The sequence below is a fragment of the Myotis brandtii genome, unplaced genomic scaffold (assembly GCF_000412655.1).
Source record: "Myotis brandtii unplaced genomic scaffold, ASM41265v1 scaffold2204, whole genome shotgun sequence".
Classification (NCBI taxonomy): domain Eukaryota; kingdom Metazoa; phylum Chordata; class Mammalia; order Chiroptera; family Vespertilionidae; genus Myotis; species Myotis brandtii.
The window spans coordinates 564,472-583,269 of NW_005358261.1; the positions used below are offsets into that span (position 1 = coordinate 564,472).

At 41.9% G+C, this 18,798-nt stretch overlaps 1 protein-coding gene across 1 annotated transcript in view; it reads right to left on the bottom strand.

Annotated features, from left to right (window-relative positions):
* PTPRR (protein tyrosine phosphatase, receptor type, R) overlaps positions 1–17,451 on the bottom strand; it is a 96,058-nt gene extending 78,607 nt beyond the window's left edge. Inside the window, exon 1 of the mRNA XM_014539594.1 lies at positions 17,195–17,451. Within this exon, the coding sequence (XP_014395080.1) occupies positions 17,195–17,331 (137 nt within the window). The 5' untranslated portion in view covers positions 17,332–17,451. The remainder of the gene's footprint in view (positions 1–17,194) is intronic.
* Positions 17,452–18,798: the final 1,347 nt, after the last annotated feature.

The window sequence follows — 18,798 nt, forward strand, 5'->3', positions numbered from 1 at the left end:
ACCAAGTATTAAAAATGTCACATATTAACTGATGTCACATATAAACTTGATCATATATGACTCTCAGACTGCAGGATAGCGGAAGATGAAATCTTTTTTTAAAAAAAATATTTTATTGATTTTTTTTTTTTTACAGAGAGGAAGGGAGAGGGATAGAGAGATAGAAACATAGAACATAGATGAGAGAGAAACATTGATCAGCTGCTTCCTGCACACCTCCCACTGGGGATGTGCCCGCAACCAAGGTACATGCCCTTGACCGAATCGAACCTGGGACCTTTCAGTCCGCAGGCCGATGCTCTATCCACTGAGCCAAACTGGTTAGGGCGGAAGATGAAATCTTGAAGTAGTTTCATAAACTTTGAAAGACCCCAGGTTGTCTTAGAAGGATGAAACTAAGCTCTGGGTACTAACTTTGACTGCCTCTAAGAAAATAAAAATGTTCTGACTCTAAGGTCCTCCTAGCCAGTAGTAGTTGAACAACTACTGCTTTCTCTGGGAACATTAAAACATTATATTACTTTCAAATTGGAAAGACTTTAGTTGTAACAGTCAGCTAAAATACAACTCTGGAATGGGTTACAAGAGCCCTGGCCAGGTAGCTCAGTTGGCTAAAGCATTGTCCCAATACATCAAGGTTATGGGTTTGATCCCCAGTCAGGGTATATACAAGAATCAACCAACATCAATGCATCAATGTTGACCAACAAATGGATATTTCTCTCTCCCTAAAAGTAAATAATAATAATAATAATTAGAATAATTAAAAGGATAAAAAACTAGAATAATTAACTTCTAGGCATAAATGATACATGAGTATCAGAGTTAATCTGTAAAGAATTATAAAATAAAAATTTATAAACAAGTTTCTAAGAGAAGTTATCCCTCTTATATTGTGATAAGGTCTTCCAAGTGGCCAATGAGAAATGTATCAGAGTAAGCAACAGCTTTTTCAGGAATTATTTTTGGATTTATATTCAGTATAAACAGCCCCAGGGCATATTACAGATGTCTCAGATATACTGAGGGCAACTTTAGGTGGGAGAATATGCCCTGGCCATGTCACTGAACCAATAACAGATGAATCAGACCGTAAGAGGCTCATAAAAATGCTTCCAAACCGGCAACAGACATGACTTGCACAGAACGGCCGCAGCGGGAGAAAGACGCAGGTACCAGGACATAACGCGACCTGCATCCCCCTCAGGTCTCTGGTTCCACCCAGAGAGGTTTATCCCGAACAGCCTGTCCGAGGAAACAATTACATGGATGGTCTTCAAACTCTTCAGAACGGTGGCTCTTGGGTAAGAAAGAAAAGAAACCCTTGCCTGCAAGGCCAACAAGCAGAATAAGTGTACGCAGAGCTGGGCTCACTGAGGAGGCTGAGAAGGGCCCAGGACCCACCAGCCCATCTCTCCTCCAAGGCCCAGGGGGCAGAGTTGAAAACCACGAATTTAGATCAACATGTGGGATCCTCCATAGCAGTGGTTCTCAACCTTCCTGATGCCTCGACCCTTTAATATGGTTCCTCATGTTGTGGTGACCCCCAACCATAAAATTATTTTCGTTGCTACTTCATCAGTGTAATTTTGCTACTGTTATGAATCGTAATGTAAATACCTGATATGCTATATGTGTTTTCCGAGGTCGCGACCCACAGGTTGAGAACCGCTGCTCCATGGCTAGCCACGAAGCTAGCTCTGATTTCAGCGGGGAATAACCCGGTGCTGGCAGCTGGCTCCCATAAGATTTACAGGTCTGTGTGAATGAGTCAGCTGACTTTGCCTCAGTTCCTGCTTTAGTAAAACAGGAAGGAGAGCATCTTCCGGCACCCACATCTTGTGGTCCTAACAACTTTAGTAATAAATGCAGTTCCAGGAGCCCAGTGTCGCCTGAGAAGCTCAGAGCTGTGGGCGTAGCATGAGGCACAAAGTGAAACTAGATTTAGACAATCAGGGGATAAGTTTCCAGCTTATCGATGGCTTGTTTCAGTTTCAGAGCTCTGCTTCCACTAAGGGGAACGACACTGCTTTCATCAGAGGCTCTGCCACTAGCTGGGTGGTTCCAGGAACGTTGCTGGGACGGGGGCCGAGACCACTAAGGCAGTGCTTCATCAACAGGAGTAATTTAAATACAGTAATAGGAATACATAGAAATGGAAGTATATTTGAATATACCAGGCATTTAGATATTTAAATACATGCATTTACGTGTATATGTTTTAAAATATGTGTGTATATTTTGATATACAGCTATCATATGTATAGATCTATAGCTATATCTATCTCCTCAACTCTGCCCAGAGCTTCTGAGGCTAACATTTTGGGTTTGACTCTAGAACATTTTCTGTCTACAAATTCTATCTAGATAGGAAAAAAATTTTCTATCTAAAAAGTTCCTATCTAGCAGAATATCTAGAAATGTTACAAAGTTTCCCTAGAGGAGTATGATGTGAAATTAGGCTGCGGACCCACTGCTCTGAGGTTCCTCTCAATTTTAAAATGCTGCATGTGTGACTTCTTCAGGACCCCCTAGTTCTAATATGGCACCACCTACTTTGAGACTTCACTATGCCCACCATGACCACTGCCGCCAGCGAGGGGCAGTGAGGGAAGGGTGTCACTGGTGTAGCTGTAGAGGCTATAAAGCCAAGCTTGGGGACCTCTGTCGCAGGGCATACTGCTGTTTCCAAGCACCCTCTACAGGCCGTATGTGGTAGGATGTACTTAGGTTAGAAATTAGAAATCTTCGGGTCACCACTTATTCCATTTGCAGAACATATCCTTCATTACTCACAAGAATTTTACATTTAACTAGAGGCCTGATGCATGAAAATTCATGCAAGAATGGGCCTTCCTTCCCCTGGCTGCTGGCACCGCCTTCGCTTTCTGCCTTCGCTCTGGCCTGAGCTGCCTTTTCGCCTTCCCATACTGCCCAGAGGCCTGGAGCTGCTGGGGTGGTGTGGAATGCCTGCATCGTCGCCATGGTGATGATGCAAGCATTCTGCCCCACACCCAACCGCTGGGTGCCTGTGTATGCAAGTTAACCCACCATCTTTGTTGGTGGGCATAGCGAAGGTATGGTCAATTTGCATCTTTCTCTTTTATTAGTGTAGATAGGGTAGCTAATGACTATAATAATATCCCTGTGTACATGCTTCCAACATCTCTATCAACCAAGCCCTTGGACTCAATCTGCCCACATAACAAAATACATGAGGACCCCTCCCACCCCCATGCCTAGTATATGCAATGTTTTATCTCTGCATTCTTTGGTTCTCACCCATTCAACTGGAAATGCACTCACGATACTCTTAACTGCTTCAATATCTGAGCCCCTCCCTTATATAGCTTTTGGGCAGAACAGGAATTGTTTCTATTGATTTTTCTATTAATATCTGCCCTCAAAACACTTAGCAATCCATGAATTCTGTGGATGGAATGAAACTAAAACACTTTTGAAGTTGAGATTTACTTTAAAGTCTGGTTTAAAAAGTGGAGTAAACTGTCTTCCACAAAACAGTGATGGCAAATCAAGCCATTGTCACCACAGCCAAGATTATACAGATCACCTGGATCAAGACGTTGGTTGGAAGACTCCTTCCTCTGCAGAACTTTCATGATAATTTTTTTAAAGGTTAACTTTTGCCCAGCTGGTGCGGCTCAGTGGTTGAGCATCAACATATGAACCAGAAGGTCACATTTGAATTCCCGGTCAGGGCCTATGCCAAGGTTGCAGGCTTGATCCCCAGCGTGGGGCATGCAGGAGGCAGATAAACAATGACTCTCTCTCATCATTGATGTTTCTATCTCTCTTTCCCTACCTCTCTAAAATCAATAAAAATATAATTTTTAAAAGGTTAAATTTTTAAAAAGTGCGAAAGGAAAGTGAAAACAAGGATAAGGATAGTCATCCTACAGGAAGCTCCACAGAATGGTCAAAGATGAGGAAATCTTGCCTCTCCTGGAGAAATTTGGGATCTCGTTATTTGAGACCTCTGACTAGATGTATAAACCATTATTTAACAAATATGGAGTCATTCAGCTGCATGACTTGTCTTGATGCATATTTGCTCTGTAATAACAGGTTTAGGACAGAATCTCTTTAATTTTACAAGACTTACACTTGAACAGGAGCAGACAGGCCATAGACTAAAATAACTCATTGGTCACTTAAATAAGCTGAAGAAATTCAGTATCTAGGAATGAAATGGCAAGTGAGAAATTTTCCCTGTCCTGGGCTTTCTAGAACTAAATGGAAATTTTAGAGTTGAAATAGATGAGAGGTTAACACTGAGGAGTAAGGCTTACTCTGCATTATTTAGCTAATAGTTAAAGAACCCCCACTACATGTGTGGTACTAGGAAGCAAGGAAACAGATGAGCTCTTAGGCGATTCTGTGTGTGTGTGTGTGTGTGTGTGTGTGTGTGTGTGTGTGTGTAAGAGAGAGAGGCAGAGAGAGACAGAGACAGAGAGAGGTGAGAGAAAGTACTTATAGGGTCAGAGAAGGGAAAGAGAGAGTGAAGGTCTTTGTTCTATGGATAGGATGTGCTCTATGGATAGGATGGGGGAAAGAAATTAAAGAGAGCAGTTCAGATTTGGGAAAAGAAAGAAATAGCTGAATGGAAAAAGCAACAGATTTTTTTCTCAGTGTGGAGTGTCTATCAGAGACTTACATGGCCAAGAATCCACGGTTAAGGTGTATTCATATCTTCAGACTATAATAGGTTTTTGCCATAGTTTTAATGTATTCACTCTCATAGGTCATTTATCACTTAATCATTTTTACTCACATTACTGATTAAAGTAGAATATATGAATATAGGAGTATATTGATTGCAGCATTATTTACAATAGTCAAGATCTGGAAGCAGCCCAAGTGCCCATCAAGTAGATGAGTGGATAAAAAAACCTCTGATACATTTACACAATGGAATACTACTCAGCTATAAAAAAGAAGGAAATTTTACCCTTTGCTACATCATGGATGGACCTGGAGAGCATTATGCTAAGTGAATAAAGCCAGAAAGAGAAAGACAAGTATCATATGATTTCACTGATAAGTGGAATCTAATGAACAAAATAAACTAACAAGTAAAATAAAGACAGACTTGTAAATAGAAAGCAGGCTTATAGCTGTCAAGGGAAGGATAGGAAGATGGATTGAGCAGAAAAGAAAAAATAAAAGAGAAAGAACTAATGGACACAACAGTGTAGTGATTGCTGGAAGGAGATTGGGATGGGGGAAGTGGAGGAGGATATAGAGAGGACAAATGGTGATGGATGGAGACTTGACTTGGGGTGATGAACACATAACACAGTGTACAGATGTGTTGTAGACCTGTGCACCTGAAACTTGTATAATTTTAATAACCAGTGTCACCCCAATAAATTCAATAAAAATTAAAAAATTAAAAATTAACTAAGCTTCAAATTCCAATTTGTTTCTCGGACTCCTTATGTAGACTAAGGATTCCATCCGAAGGATGGGAATTTATTAACAAAGTAGTGTCCTGGTGCACGGATTTGTGCACATTGAAAAGAAATTAATTAGAAGAAATATTTTAATATAATTATTCACCCTTTCTCTATAATAGAAGTGTCAACCAAAGTCACGATCAACAATGACAGATTGAAACACACATGTGCGATTGGCGCCATAATTGTCAGCAATGCAGCAGTAAATATCAACACAAAGCAGATTATTATTGTAGATCATGCAGGGAGAACAAAGGGTAAAATATTTAATGGTAGCAGTGTTTGACTATATTCTGCACAGTGAGAAAGCATGAAATCATTTTCAAGTTACACCATTTCTTACTTCTTTTCAGTCGGGTCAAGTTTCTAAACTTTCTAAATCTCCATTTTCCAGCTAATGAGAAGAAAATAGGATTCTACAGAGTCTCCTATCTACCTACTCCAGGACTTTGTGAGGATCAGAGATGAGGCACATGAAAACGCTTCACAAACATTTGGTTAAACTGTAAAATGTTTGCACCTGGCTATAAAGCAAGTGGTGTTCCTGGGCTGAAGAAACTCCAAGGAGGCTAGTCGCTAGGGAGAGGAAGCCAGTGTTGCTACGTGACGTCATTACCTGGCGCCCACAGTGACTATTTCCAGGCTGGGCTGTGGGCCGCATTTTGCACCATGGGGTCTCGGCAGCATTGGTGGGCTGTCGCTCCAGGGTGGTGGCTGGGGCCTGTGTCCCACTTGGGGGAAGCTGAATGTTGCTTTGTCTGTGCCAGGTCTGCAGTGCCGTTTCTTTGTAAATGGCCAGTGCATGTCACGGCAGCTCCTGCCTTGAGCATATGCCCCCTGGTGGTCAGTACACATCATAGCACTGGTCGGACAGTCAGAGGGACACTTAGCATATTAGCCTTTTATATATAGAGATACTAACTTTGGAACCAAAATTCAGCAGGAAATGAAATATAACCAGAGTAAAATGAATCAATGAGATCATACTCAGAGCAGGGGAATGAGGATTTAGGTAAGACTAGGACATGCAATGAGAGGGCTCAAAGGCTCTCCCAAAGCCTAAGGGGGCAGGCAATGGGGACTTCTGTCTGTGGGGCAATGGGGAGGTGATATGTGTGTGTGTTTACGGTATTTATTTCCATAAAATTAACCTAACTTGAAGGACTTGTTCCTTTTTTTATATTGAGATTTAATAAATATTAATGGAACATATAGCATGTGTCAGGCATTGTGCTATAGACACCACAATGTCTAGAAAGAAGAATCAAGAAGGAAAGGAGGAAATAAAAAAACCAGCCAGGTTGGGCCTGGAAAGAAAGAATTATTGAGGCTCGTATTTAAATCCGGTTTAGAAAAAAAAAAGGCTCCTAAATAAAAAGATTTATATATTATAAGACATATTAGGCAATAATAATTTCATTTGACACATTGTCCTTAAAATTACTTGTGGATGAAATGAAAAATGAAATGACTGGATGCTAAGCATTGTTAAGAAAGCACATTATATTTGAAAGTGTTCACACCTATTTGTTATATCTTAAGTTAAAGCTCTTTCATCACTACCCCGAGAGCTTTTTCTAAAGTATTTGCCAAAATAGATTATACTTCACATGCCTGAGGGGACATTGAGGTTATTATAGATTTCTTTAAAAAAAAACAAGATCCTGCTTCCATTTTCCTTTTCCCTAGATGAAACTAGCTACTAACTGCTTCAACATGCAGTTGTCCACTAGAGGGCACTATTTCCACATAGTACACCATCAGGATTCATCCAGGTTGGCTCAGATCATATCAGAGAACAGAGCCTTTCCTGCCTCCCCAAATCATTTATCATCCTAAATGGAAACGATACCTTAGCATTGATAATAGACTTATAGGTGGACAACAACAACAACCCCACAACAAAAAACAAACCCATCAGTTCAAAAATAACAATTTTGCTAAAGTCACCTGCCATGGGGGAGCCGTGATTTTCCTCCGTTTTGCTATAGAGGTCAAGTATTAATAGCTGGGAAAATCCGATGAGAGCAGAGTGATGCCTCATGTCATGGAAGAACCATGTTCAAGGAGTCCATAAAATCATAGTGGGTCCCTGAGCTGTAATTTGATGACACATTTCAAATAACTACAAAGGTGAACATCTCTGCCTGCAAGGTAAAGTCTCCTGACACAGTAGCTCAGATTCGGAGCTGCTCTCTCTCAAAAAAGAAGCAAAGTGTACTCTGGGAATTGTCCGCGCCTGCCCTGATTAAAATGCTTCTACAAAAAAGGCCATTTCACCTAATTCTGTCAACTTGTACATCAAGACCTGGAACTTGGTCCCCTCAGTAAGACTTGAAATCTCAGTTTAGAAAACATAGATAGCATTTAGTCCTCTTCACGGCGAAGCTCTAATTTGAACATGGGTAGAGGAATCGGCAAACGTGAACCTCTAAAATGATACCACAACAACCTCTTGTTTAGGGTCAGGACAAGGAGAACTTTATAGAAACACCAACCCTACAGAATAGCTGTAAGAGTTCAAGAGTGTCATTGGGTTTGGCTCCTCCACCCCATAGTGTGAGTGGAAATGAAGACCACTGTGCTGTAAATCTGGAGGCCAGTGTTCAGGATCAGGTTCAAGCTAATGAATGTTGAAGGATGGGCATGCTGAGAAGTCCTTTCTGTTTGTATCTCAGGATGAGGCAGCCTGTGGGATGGGTTTGGTGGGAGACACTGCAGTAAGAGAACCCAGTGGGACTGACTCCTATTATCCTGCTAAGGGTCATGAGTGGAGAAAAAGAAAGTTAGGAGATTACTGCTAGATCCACCTCCAAGTGCACCCTGTTGGGACTTAGCCACAAGGCCCAAGATTTCAGCTCGGAGAGAAGCCAGGTCAGTGCTTGGCAACAAGTGATGGTCACTTTTCACTTTTTTAGGAAGAACTCTACTATTCTCAATTCCTTAAAATATATATATTTGGCATCTGTTCTACATTTCTTGGGTTGTACCTACTGTCATTTCTTTCATTAACCACTATTACCTTTTGTCTCATGCCTTCTCATGAATTTTTAGGCAGATTTCAAAACTTTTGCCTCCATTTCCTTAATCCCAGTGTAATTGTTTTGTTTTGTAAATATATTTTTATTAATTTCAGAGAGGTAGGGAGGGAGAGAGAGATAGAACATCAATGATGCGAGAGAATCATTGATGGGCTGCCTCCTGCACACCCCTACTTGGGAATGAGCCTGCAACCTGGGCATGTGCCTTGACCGGGAATCGAACTGTGACCTCCTGGTCCATAGGCCAATGCTCAACCACTGAGTCACCATGTTCAGGCCCAGTGTTATTGTTTTTAATAAGGAACCCTTTAAAGTTTTCTTCTAACCTTTCAAAACTCCAACCCGCCTACATAAAAAGGCAATCATGTCTATGCTACCAATCAAGAGAGAAACAGCTTGGTGAGCACCGTTAACGAAGGGCTTGTGCATGTTTTCTATGCCTCCCCAGCTTTGGACATCCCTATAAAAGCGTTTTATAAGGATATGATCATAAAAATAAGATAAGCCTAAAAGTTTTATCATCTGTATCATCGAGGAAGAAGTAGAACATAGTGGTCATGTCCAGATTTTGTAGCCAGACTGCCCAGATTTGAATCTCTAACTCTATCTTTATTCCTTTGCGATACCAGACGTGTTATTCAATCTCTCCATGTCTCTGTTAGCTAACCTGCAAGAAGGACATAAAAATAGTACTTGCCTCAAGGGGTGTTGTGAAGAGTGTATGAGATAACACATTAGCCCTGTGGTAGGTTACTGGTCAATACGTTAGCTTTTATTATTTTTCTTTCTCTTCCCACTGCATGGGCAGCAGCATGGTTGAGGGGCACAGACATGTGCCCTCCCACGTCCACCACACACACAGTGAAATGAGCTCAGTCATTACCGAGACAGCTTGAACAATAGAGAACCCTCCCCTGCCAAATCCCTTGAGAACAGCTTTTGGCTTGACTTTTCTAGATTATTGCCTCATGTCTCCCTCTCAGTTTGGCTTCTTTTCTATATCTATATTTGCCATCACCTTGGTCTTTTATGCTGGGGTACCACTGGGCCTCTAGAATGGGAACACACCCATGGAAGAAAACCCAACACTGATGGTGAACTTCTAGACTGGCAATGAAATGGTTATCCACCTTGAGTGTTTTGAATCTGCTGCACAAATTGAATAGTACTTGACTTAGAATCTGAAAAACATCCCGAAAGACAAGCATGAAAGTTGCTAAGACAAATAACACTGTGACACTCTCTAATACCCCTACTTACTGAAGACATTGATTTATCATCTATTTTGTACTGATTTCCCACAGAATATGTGCTCCCCTCACCCCCAGACATCGCTTGTCTAGTAGCACGGCCTCTGGAACCAGGCTGCTTGGGTTCAAATTCTACTTGTCACTCTCACACCCTCCCCTGACTTATTATTAGGTTACTTGGGCAGTGACTTAAACTCTGAGCATTAATTTCCTCTCTGTAAGGAAGGGGTGATAATTAATAATAGTAACATGAGGGTTAGATGGGATAATGCATGTACAGGGTCAACAATCTTATCGCATTGTTATTTTCAGTGACGTTCCTTGGAGTTAAGTTAGGATTGACTTCTTAATGGTTCTTTGTTATCTATATTATCCCCATATGGCGAGGCAGAGAAAATGAGTCATGGTTGATAGACTGCGTTCAGTGGTGCTGGGTCATAGGTTCCATTAGAACAAATAGTATTTATCGGAAGGAGGCAATGTGGCACATGTATAACAGCCTGGAAAGATTGGGGGAAAGGTGACAAGATTAAGAAGCACAAACTGGTAGCTACAGAATAGTCACAGAGATATCAAGGACAGCATAGGGAATAGAGTCAATGACATTGTAATAACTCTGCATGGGGCCAGGTGGATACTTGAAATAGCAGGGGGACACTTTGTAAAGTACATGATGTCTAACCACTGTGCTGTACACCTGACACTAATACAGAACCATATTGGAATGTAAACTGTAACTGAAAAAAAATGACCGAGGAAACCTGGAGTAAACACTCAGCTCTGCTGTCACTCGTGTTGTAACCTTTGGCAAGTGTAGCGATACTGGTGGTGCTCCGCCCAGATCACCTTTCCCAGGCTGGTGCCCACACGTCCCCTCCCCTGAGGCTGGGAGCACCGGCTGTGAATGGCACACAGCGGCCACCTCTCTGGAGAGTCACCCTCCGCTGATGGAGTGGCCCAGTCCAGAGACCCTAGGACAGTGATGGCGAACCTATGACACACGTGTCAGAAGTGACACACGAACTCATTTTTTTGGTTGATTTTTCTTTGTTAAATGGCATTTAAATATATAAAATAAATATCAAAAATATAAGTCTTTGTTTTACTATGATTGCAAATATCAAAAAATTTCTATATGTGACACGGCACCAGAGTTAAGTTAGGGTTTTTCAAAATGCTGACACGCCGAGCTCAAAAGGTTCGCCATCACTGCCCTAGGAAGTTATGCTTCCGCCTTCCCCAGGATGGCCTGAAGCCAACGGTTGACTGGCATGGGGTCCAGAGGCCCAGTCTGTTTGCCTTAAGGTGGAACACCTGTGCATGAGGTGCCTCTCATGCTCCACGCTCCCTGTGTGATCAGGGTAGGGCCCGACATCAGATGAAACCACCTCTTTACTTGACTGCTGCTCTGACTTTCCCTTGGGCTTCTCCTGAGAGCGTCCTCTCCATAAATCACTTGGACGAGAATCCTTGTCTCAGGCTCTGCTGTCAGGGAACCTCTCCTAGGGCCCAGGAGGGAAGCGTCTGGGTCTCAGCTTCACTTGACAGAAAATGAGGGAGTTGGATCCATTTTCATTGATGGGTCTGTTTCACGAATACAGATGGTAATTTCTGAGTAATTTTGCATACTTCGTACCTGTATTCTTTCCCTTTCTATATCTTCTAAAGGGAGGTCAGTATCCTCTAAGTTCAACCTTTTGAACACTGAAATGTTTTTCTGCTAGGGAGAGCAGGGCCAGAAGTCAGGACATTCCACCTGGCCCGGAGGAAATGCTAGTGAACAAAGGCTTGAGTTTAGGTGTAGGATACGCAACATTTTCTCTGAGACTGAGTTTCGTCGCTTCCACCACTGCAGACATCTTTCTAGCTCTGAGAGGAATCTCCCAGGCTCAGCCAGGTTGTAACCCCCAAGGAAATCTTTAATACCACATACCTTAGTGCCGTATATCATTTGCACGGAATTTGTGGACAGATTACAAAATAAACCATGTTACAGTACAGCTTAAGAAGCTAGAGCATATTTATTTCTTAGGCAGTGGTCACCTGGCTTAACTGTCACAAGAGCTGTGCCAGGCATTCCTGACCTAGGGATGGGAGCAGAGAACAAAACCAAAAAGAATACTAGATTCCTCTTTCCTTCTGAAAGGCACCACTCCGTTTTCTTTTGATTGTTGGTTTAATGGGATGCTTTTTAAAAAGGTAAGACAGATATTATCATACTTATTTTGATAATTAGCAAAGGACTTAATTAACATGTTGAGTCACTTATTTAGTAAACATCAGAAGTTATATTAGCACAGAGACTCAGCTCTGTAGTTTATCATTAGGCTATTTGTTCTTGTGGAAGGTTCTTTACATATATTTTTTATTGATTTCAGAGAGGAAGGGAGAGGGAGAAAGAGATAGAAACATCAATGATGAGAGAGGATCATCGATTGGCTGCCTCTTGCACGCCCCCTACTGGGGATGGAGCATGTGCCCTTACTGGGAATCAAACTGTGACCTCCTGCCTCATAGGTGGACACTCAACCATTGATCCATGCTGGCTGGGCTGGTGGAAGTTGCTTTAGAAATAGATGAGATCCCAAGATGTAAAGAAACATTAATTAATTAAGTAATCCACTCTGTAATGTTTTTCAAGTGTTTGCTGTGTACCATAATTACAGGAATCATGGGAGGCACCTGAGTATCTCGAATTCTCACAAGCTGGTGAAGGGACAGGTCACACCATTCAAAAACCAGTGTCAGTCCCTTTGTGAATTATTCTTTAACTAAAACCACTGCTGGAGGGGTGGTGTATGTGAGGATGCAGAGGTGTTAAAATTGCTGTGGGCACAGTAGGCGTCGTGATGGCTGAAGGTAAGTTTCATTTTGGGATCTGGAGACTAGAGATAGAAGGAGGAGGAAGAGGGACCAGGTGAACAAAGATGCAACTGTCTATAGGAACACAGCACACTGGGGGGAGGAGAGCAGATGGAAGGGAAGGTTTATTTTGGTGGGATAGTGGCAAGCAGGTTTGGAGAGAATGATGAGGGCCAAATGGTATAGGACTTTGAAGACCCAGCAAGGTGGTTTGTGCCTTATCCTGTAGGCAAAGGGGAGCTATGAGGTTTTTTATAGAGCAACGTAACAATGCAAGTGTTGTCATAGCAAGATAACTCAGGGAGAGAAGAGAATTAGATCAGGCAGATAAGATAAAAGAAAATAATATATGTGAAATATAAAACACATATTCATCCTGATATCATTTTTACAATCATAAGGCAAAATGATTCAAATATGAAATAGTGGGATCTTGGTCCAGGGTAATGCTTACAAAAAGAGACAATAATGAGAACATTTGAGGAGCAAGGATCAATGTGATTTGGTGACTAGTTGGAAGGAGGGAGAAAAAAAGAGGAAGCTACTACATCTCTCACCTTCTGCTTCTTTAATCTTCATAATTTTAAGATTATATACTTTGTACTAGTTAAGCATAGGCATTTGATTTTATATATTTTAAAATTTATCTTTTAACTTAAAATTATATTTTATTATTAATAACTAGTGCCCCAGTGCATGGATTCGTGCACATTGAAAAGAAATTAATTAGAAGGTGGCCAGTGGGGTGGGACGGGGTGAGATGGGCCAGACATGCCCTGGGGCCAACCTCCCATGGTCCCTCCCCAGCCAGCTGCACCTGGGGTGGTGCCGTGGCTTGAAGGGCATCTGCAGAGTGAGCAGGGTTTCTCTAGCAAGTGGGGTCCCTCAGCCTGGCCTGTGGGGATCAGGCCGAAACCAGCTCTCCAACATCCCCTGAGGGGTCCCGAATTGCGAGAGGGCAGTTCTCAGGTGATGCACCCCGGAATTGGGCTCCCTTCTCTCTGCTTCCGGGGTGCATCACCCGAGAACTGCCGCTGCCAAGTCACCGCATCTCAGCAGCTCCAGTGTTGAGCGTCTGTCCCGGTGTTCAGTGCGCGTCATAGCTACCAGTTGGACGATCAGAAGGTCGCTTAGCCTTTTATATACATAGATGTTAGAATAATGGATTCTTCTCATCTGGGACAAGAGGTTTATATGGCATGACCCAAAAGATTTTGAGACAAATGACTCATAATGTAAACTTTATGCCCTCATGGTGATTTTAATGAAGCCAGAACAGAGGATTAATATTTTACTCCAGGATAGGAAGATGGGGGACTGTAAAACACAAAGTCATTTTAAAAATACATAAGCATAAATTAAGTTTTAAGACTTTAAACTCTCAGAAAAGTTTTCTGACTCTATAGAACACTGTATATCCTTCATATTTTATTATTCTTAAAACTCATTACTACACTATCTTGGCTGGGAATTATGGTAGAAAAATAGGGTAAGAGTAGATGAGGAAGAGATGATAAAATAAGCAAATTGTTTCCCTACCACAAGTGAAAGGTGACCTGAGAATTATTCATTATAACATTCATTCATTCATTCCTTAAAGCATTTACTTCCAGGAGCTCTGGATTTTCAGGAATTATATTCTATACTAGAGGCCCGATGCATGAAGATTCATGCAAGAATGGGCCTTCCTTCCTCTGGCTGCCAGCACCGCCTTCGCTCCAGCCGGAGCCACCTTTCCGCCTTCCCAGACTGCCCTGAGGCCCGGAGTAGCTGGAGTGGTGTGGAACGCCTGCGTTGTTGCCATGGCGACGACACAAGCATCCTGCCCAGCCCCTGGTGGCTCAGCACCTGTGTATGCAAATTGACCCACCATCTTTGTTGGGTTAATTTGCATACTCACTCCTGATTGGCTGGTGGGCGTCGTGAAGGTACAGTCAATTTGTATCTTTCTCTTTTATTAGTGAAGATGTAAGATACAAAGAGACAATTAAATCATGTATGTGCCCTCAAGAAGCTTAGAGTATAGGGCAGTGGTCGGCAAACTCATTAGTCAACAGAGCCAAATATCAACAGTACAATGATTGAAATTTCTTTTGAGAGCCAAATTTTTTAAACTTAAACTATATAGGTAGGTACATTGTTATTAACTTAATTAGGGTACTCCTAAGGCTTAGGAAGAGCCAAACTCAAGGGGCCAAAGAGCTGCATGTGGCTCGTGAGCCGCAGTTTGCCAACCACTGGTATAGGGAGTAGGACATTACTAAATGAAAACTTTACCTACACCTGAGAAGCCTTAAACACTGTATGCACATAAGGCTATGGGACTAGAGCAGAGGGGAGCAGAGGAGACAGCTGAGTTGGTATCAGTAAGGTGGGCTAGAGAAAGAAGGGAAGGAGCTAGAGGAAGCTTGGAATGGCTTTCAAGAGAAAGTGATGCTTGAATTTCCCTCTGCATATTCCTTTCCTATTCCTCACTCCATGCCTCACCTTTACACCTCTTCTCTCCTCACTGGGTAATCCAACCACAACCACTTCTTCTCTTACTGCCTTTGACATGAATGCTTCCTAAAGAAGTACCCCCAGCTCAATCTACCTCTTTGATGAAACTCTGAAGTTGTGGAGAGAAAAGAGTCTGCATGGGAGCCTAAAGGTAGCCAACCAAGTACCAAAAAGTAATGTCCTGGAGGCCAAAGGAAGAAACCGTTTAAAACAGAAGTAGGCATGAGCGCTAGGTGTGAAAATGAAATGTGCTTTGTGGTTAGTCCATTGGTATACTTGGCAAGCCCGTGAGAGAAATAGTGACGATGGAAGTTTGAAGACTAATAAGGCAACAAATATACTCTGCTCATTTAAGACCCATTTAAAGAAGGGGGGAAGATAAGAACCAGAGGAGCAATTGGGTTAAGGGAGCTCCTTTGATACAAAAGAGAACCTGCTTCTATGCTGGGGGATAGCTTTAGCAGCGAGGGTACAGTTGAAAATGGAGAAGGAAATTGATGGAGTCAGTTATGACAATTGGGAGGGAATGATCTAGAGCCTCTGTAGACAGAAGCACTCGCTCTCTCCTGCTTGAGGCGGGAAGGAAGTGGGAGGCAACAGGTGGGGATACAGGGGAGTGTGAACACCAGGGGCAGGGAATCCATTTAGTTACTGCCTACACACTTGCTCTGCTTAAGTCTCCTACATAGACCACAGAGATGAGTAAGAGACCATGCCGGTACTCTCCTTTATTGAACATTCACTTCATTTAAATGAATAAACGGGTATTTAACCTTATGCTCCTTGAAATCCCAGCAGTGGCTGACAAAGGGAAGAAGTACTCCTTAGAGCATTTAATCATTGACCTTGCTTAGGATTGGTGCTACATGATGACAATAAAAATTAGTCTGACTTTTAGTCAGTTTTATAATCATCTTTAAATCATCTCTAGAAAATGACCCCCTTATGGCCTGCATCTGAGCAGATCTTTTCTGCCCGCTTGCCCTTGGTACGCCACTGATGCTCAGATGCCTGCTTCAAGGTTTCTCTTTGAAAAAAACAAACACATAAATGCTTAAAGTTAATTTTGGTAACAAGCGTGAAAGAACCTGAGGAAGTGAAGAAGTCAAGTTTAACCCCCTCATGTTACAGAAGAAGAAAGTGAGGCCCAGATAAGTGAATGGCTCATGAAGCCACTCAATCTAGAAATGGCAGAGCTGGGTCCCAACTCCAGTTCTCCCGACTCCTGGTTAGCTTCAGGAAAAAGTTCCATACTGTCTGTCTTTCCATACTGCCACCCAGATGGCAAGTTAGTGGTATTCAAGCAAGGAATGGTACCCAGATGCATAAGGAATCCATCAAATATTTGGGGAGAGGAAGTAGAAAGAATGACTTGATTGCTCTCCATTCTCCCTCCATTATGAAGTCAAAGTGTTTGCCCTTTAAGGACTTTGGAGCTCACTGTAACCAATCTCTTTCTTTTCAATTTATTTTTTTAAATATATATTTTATTGGTTTTTTACAGAGAGGAAGGGAGAGGGACAAAGACCTAGAAACATCCATAAGAGAGAAACATCGATCAGCTGCCTCCTGCACACTCCCTACCAGGGATGTGCCCACAACCAAGGTACATGCCCTTGACCGGAATCGAACCTGGGACCCTTAAGTCCACAGGCTGATGCTCTATCCACTGAGCCAAACCGGTTAGGGCTTCAATTAATTTATTGTTGGTTGTTTGGTGTGTGTGTGTGTGTGTGTGTTTAATCCTCACTTGAGGATATTTTTCCATTGATTTTTTTTAGAGAAAGTAGAAGAGGGAAAGACAGAGAGAAATATTGATGTGTGAGAAACACATCAATTGGTTGACTCCTGCACAAGCCCCGACCAGGGCCCAGGCTGGGGAGGAGCCTGCAATCGAGGTACATGCCCTTAACCGGAATCGAAGCCAGGACCCTTTGGTCTTCCTGGTGTCCATTTGGTGATGAGAGATGCTACCTAATATGCCAATCATCTCTAGTTCTATCCTTTTTAGTTGGTGAGTACTCTAAAAAAATCAACATGTGGAGGATACAGAAAAAGCTCTTACCTCTCTTGAAGTCCGATGGGTTTCATTTTGAAAGGAGAAGGGCAGACAGAGGTGGTAGCTTTGATCTCAGGAGCGTGTCGACCTTGAGGGTCCACGACCACACTCAGGACCTTCGGCGCCTGCTCAGGCTGGACCATGCTGTTGGCTGTCTTTGCCTCGGACTGTGCTGGCTGTAAAGCGAGGGGTGATAGGTGGATCTCCTGATTTTTCTCTTTATCTTGTCTCAAAGAAAGCTGAAACTTTTCTTTTAATCTGTAAAGAATCTAGAGAAGGAGATATAAAGGGCTCCTGTCACATTTTTCACACTCAACAACAAAGTATGATCTCTTTCACCCCAACCTAGAAGACAACCCAAAGTAAAGGTTTAATGGTCATACAAGTAAGCAAGGACTCCTAGGACGGTTTCTCAGTTTTGTGGTATTGAGATTTTTCTCAAAAGAATACTAGTATATTTGGTATTTCTAGTTATGGTGCACAAACATGTTAAATATATCTGCACATGATTGTATTCCCCAAATAGTATTAAAAGTATATTTGGCTAATGTTATTAAAGTGTCAGATAGCAGTTTGATCATAGGTAAGCTTTTAATTAAAAAAGGTTTATAGAAGGTTTATGGAAGGTTTATAGAAGGCATAAGCGTGAAGTATGGGTTTTTGACATTTACAGAAACAGAGATCTGCATTCAATACAACATGTAAGAAGAAAGTCTTGCAAAATATTAATGAAAGTATAGTTATGCTATAATACATAATTTCCTATGTTGGTAAATATCTGAATTAGTCATATGTTAGCTTGAGGATCTTGAAATAATTAAATTTAGGGCACCTATCAAAGAATAATTTGGACAACCAGTAGATTTTTTTCTTACCCTTTGCCCCATTTAATTTTTAAGGTATGTAGAAAAAAATATTCCATTCTTCCATCCTCGGAGCTCTTTCTGGAACAACTAATAGAATTCAGAAGTGGCAGAATCTTTACTCCTAAACTTAAGAAAGAACTGGGCTGATTTTGCTGAGACACTCCAATGGACCAGATTGTGAGGTGAGCAAAGTTTGTCTCTCCTATCCTCAGGCTTCCCTTTTTATAGGCCCTTTTTTCTCTCTTTTTAAAAAATTTACTTATTTATTTTTATTTAAATTAAATTCTTTTCTTCGTTTTACTGAGCTACAATTGACATACAACATTGTGTAGGTTTAAGGTGTACAGAATAACCACTTGATACTATTCCTCTTGTCTTGATGCTGACTCCTCCACTCCAGTTCCTGCTGAAACTAGATGTCCTTGTGCTTCTTCAAGTCTGTTCAAGGAAGCGACTTGATTAGTTAATTCACACGAAGAGCTGACTTAACCCATCATCTGCGATGACAGCACTGATGACATCTGCATCCCACTGGGCTCCCCTGCTTAGTTCCTGGGGTCCAGTGCCTAAAGGAGTGTTGTTTTAGAGGATGGGCTTCTCTGGCACTTTCCAATCACCTTTACTTTAGTCCTGAGGCTAATTCTTTCTTTCCTTTTCTTTCAAAGTTCCTTTAAATTCTAGTAATCTCTATATTTTAAATCTACTGGAAAGATACAAAGTCTAAATATATATTGTTTTCCCTGT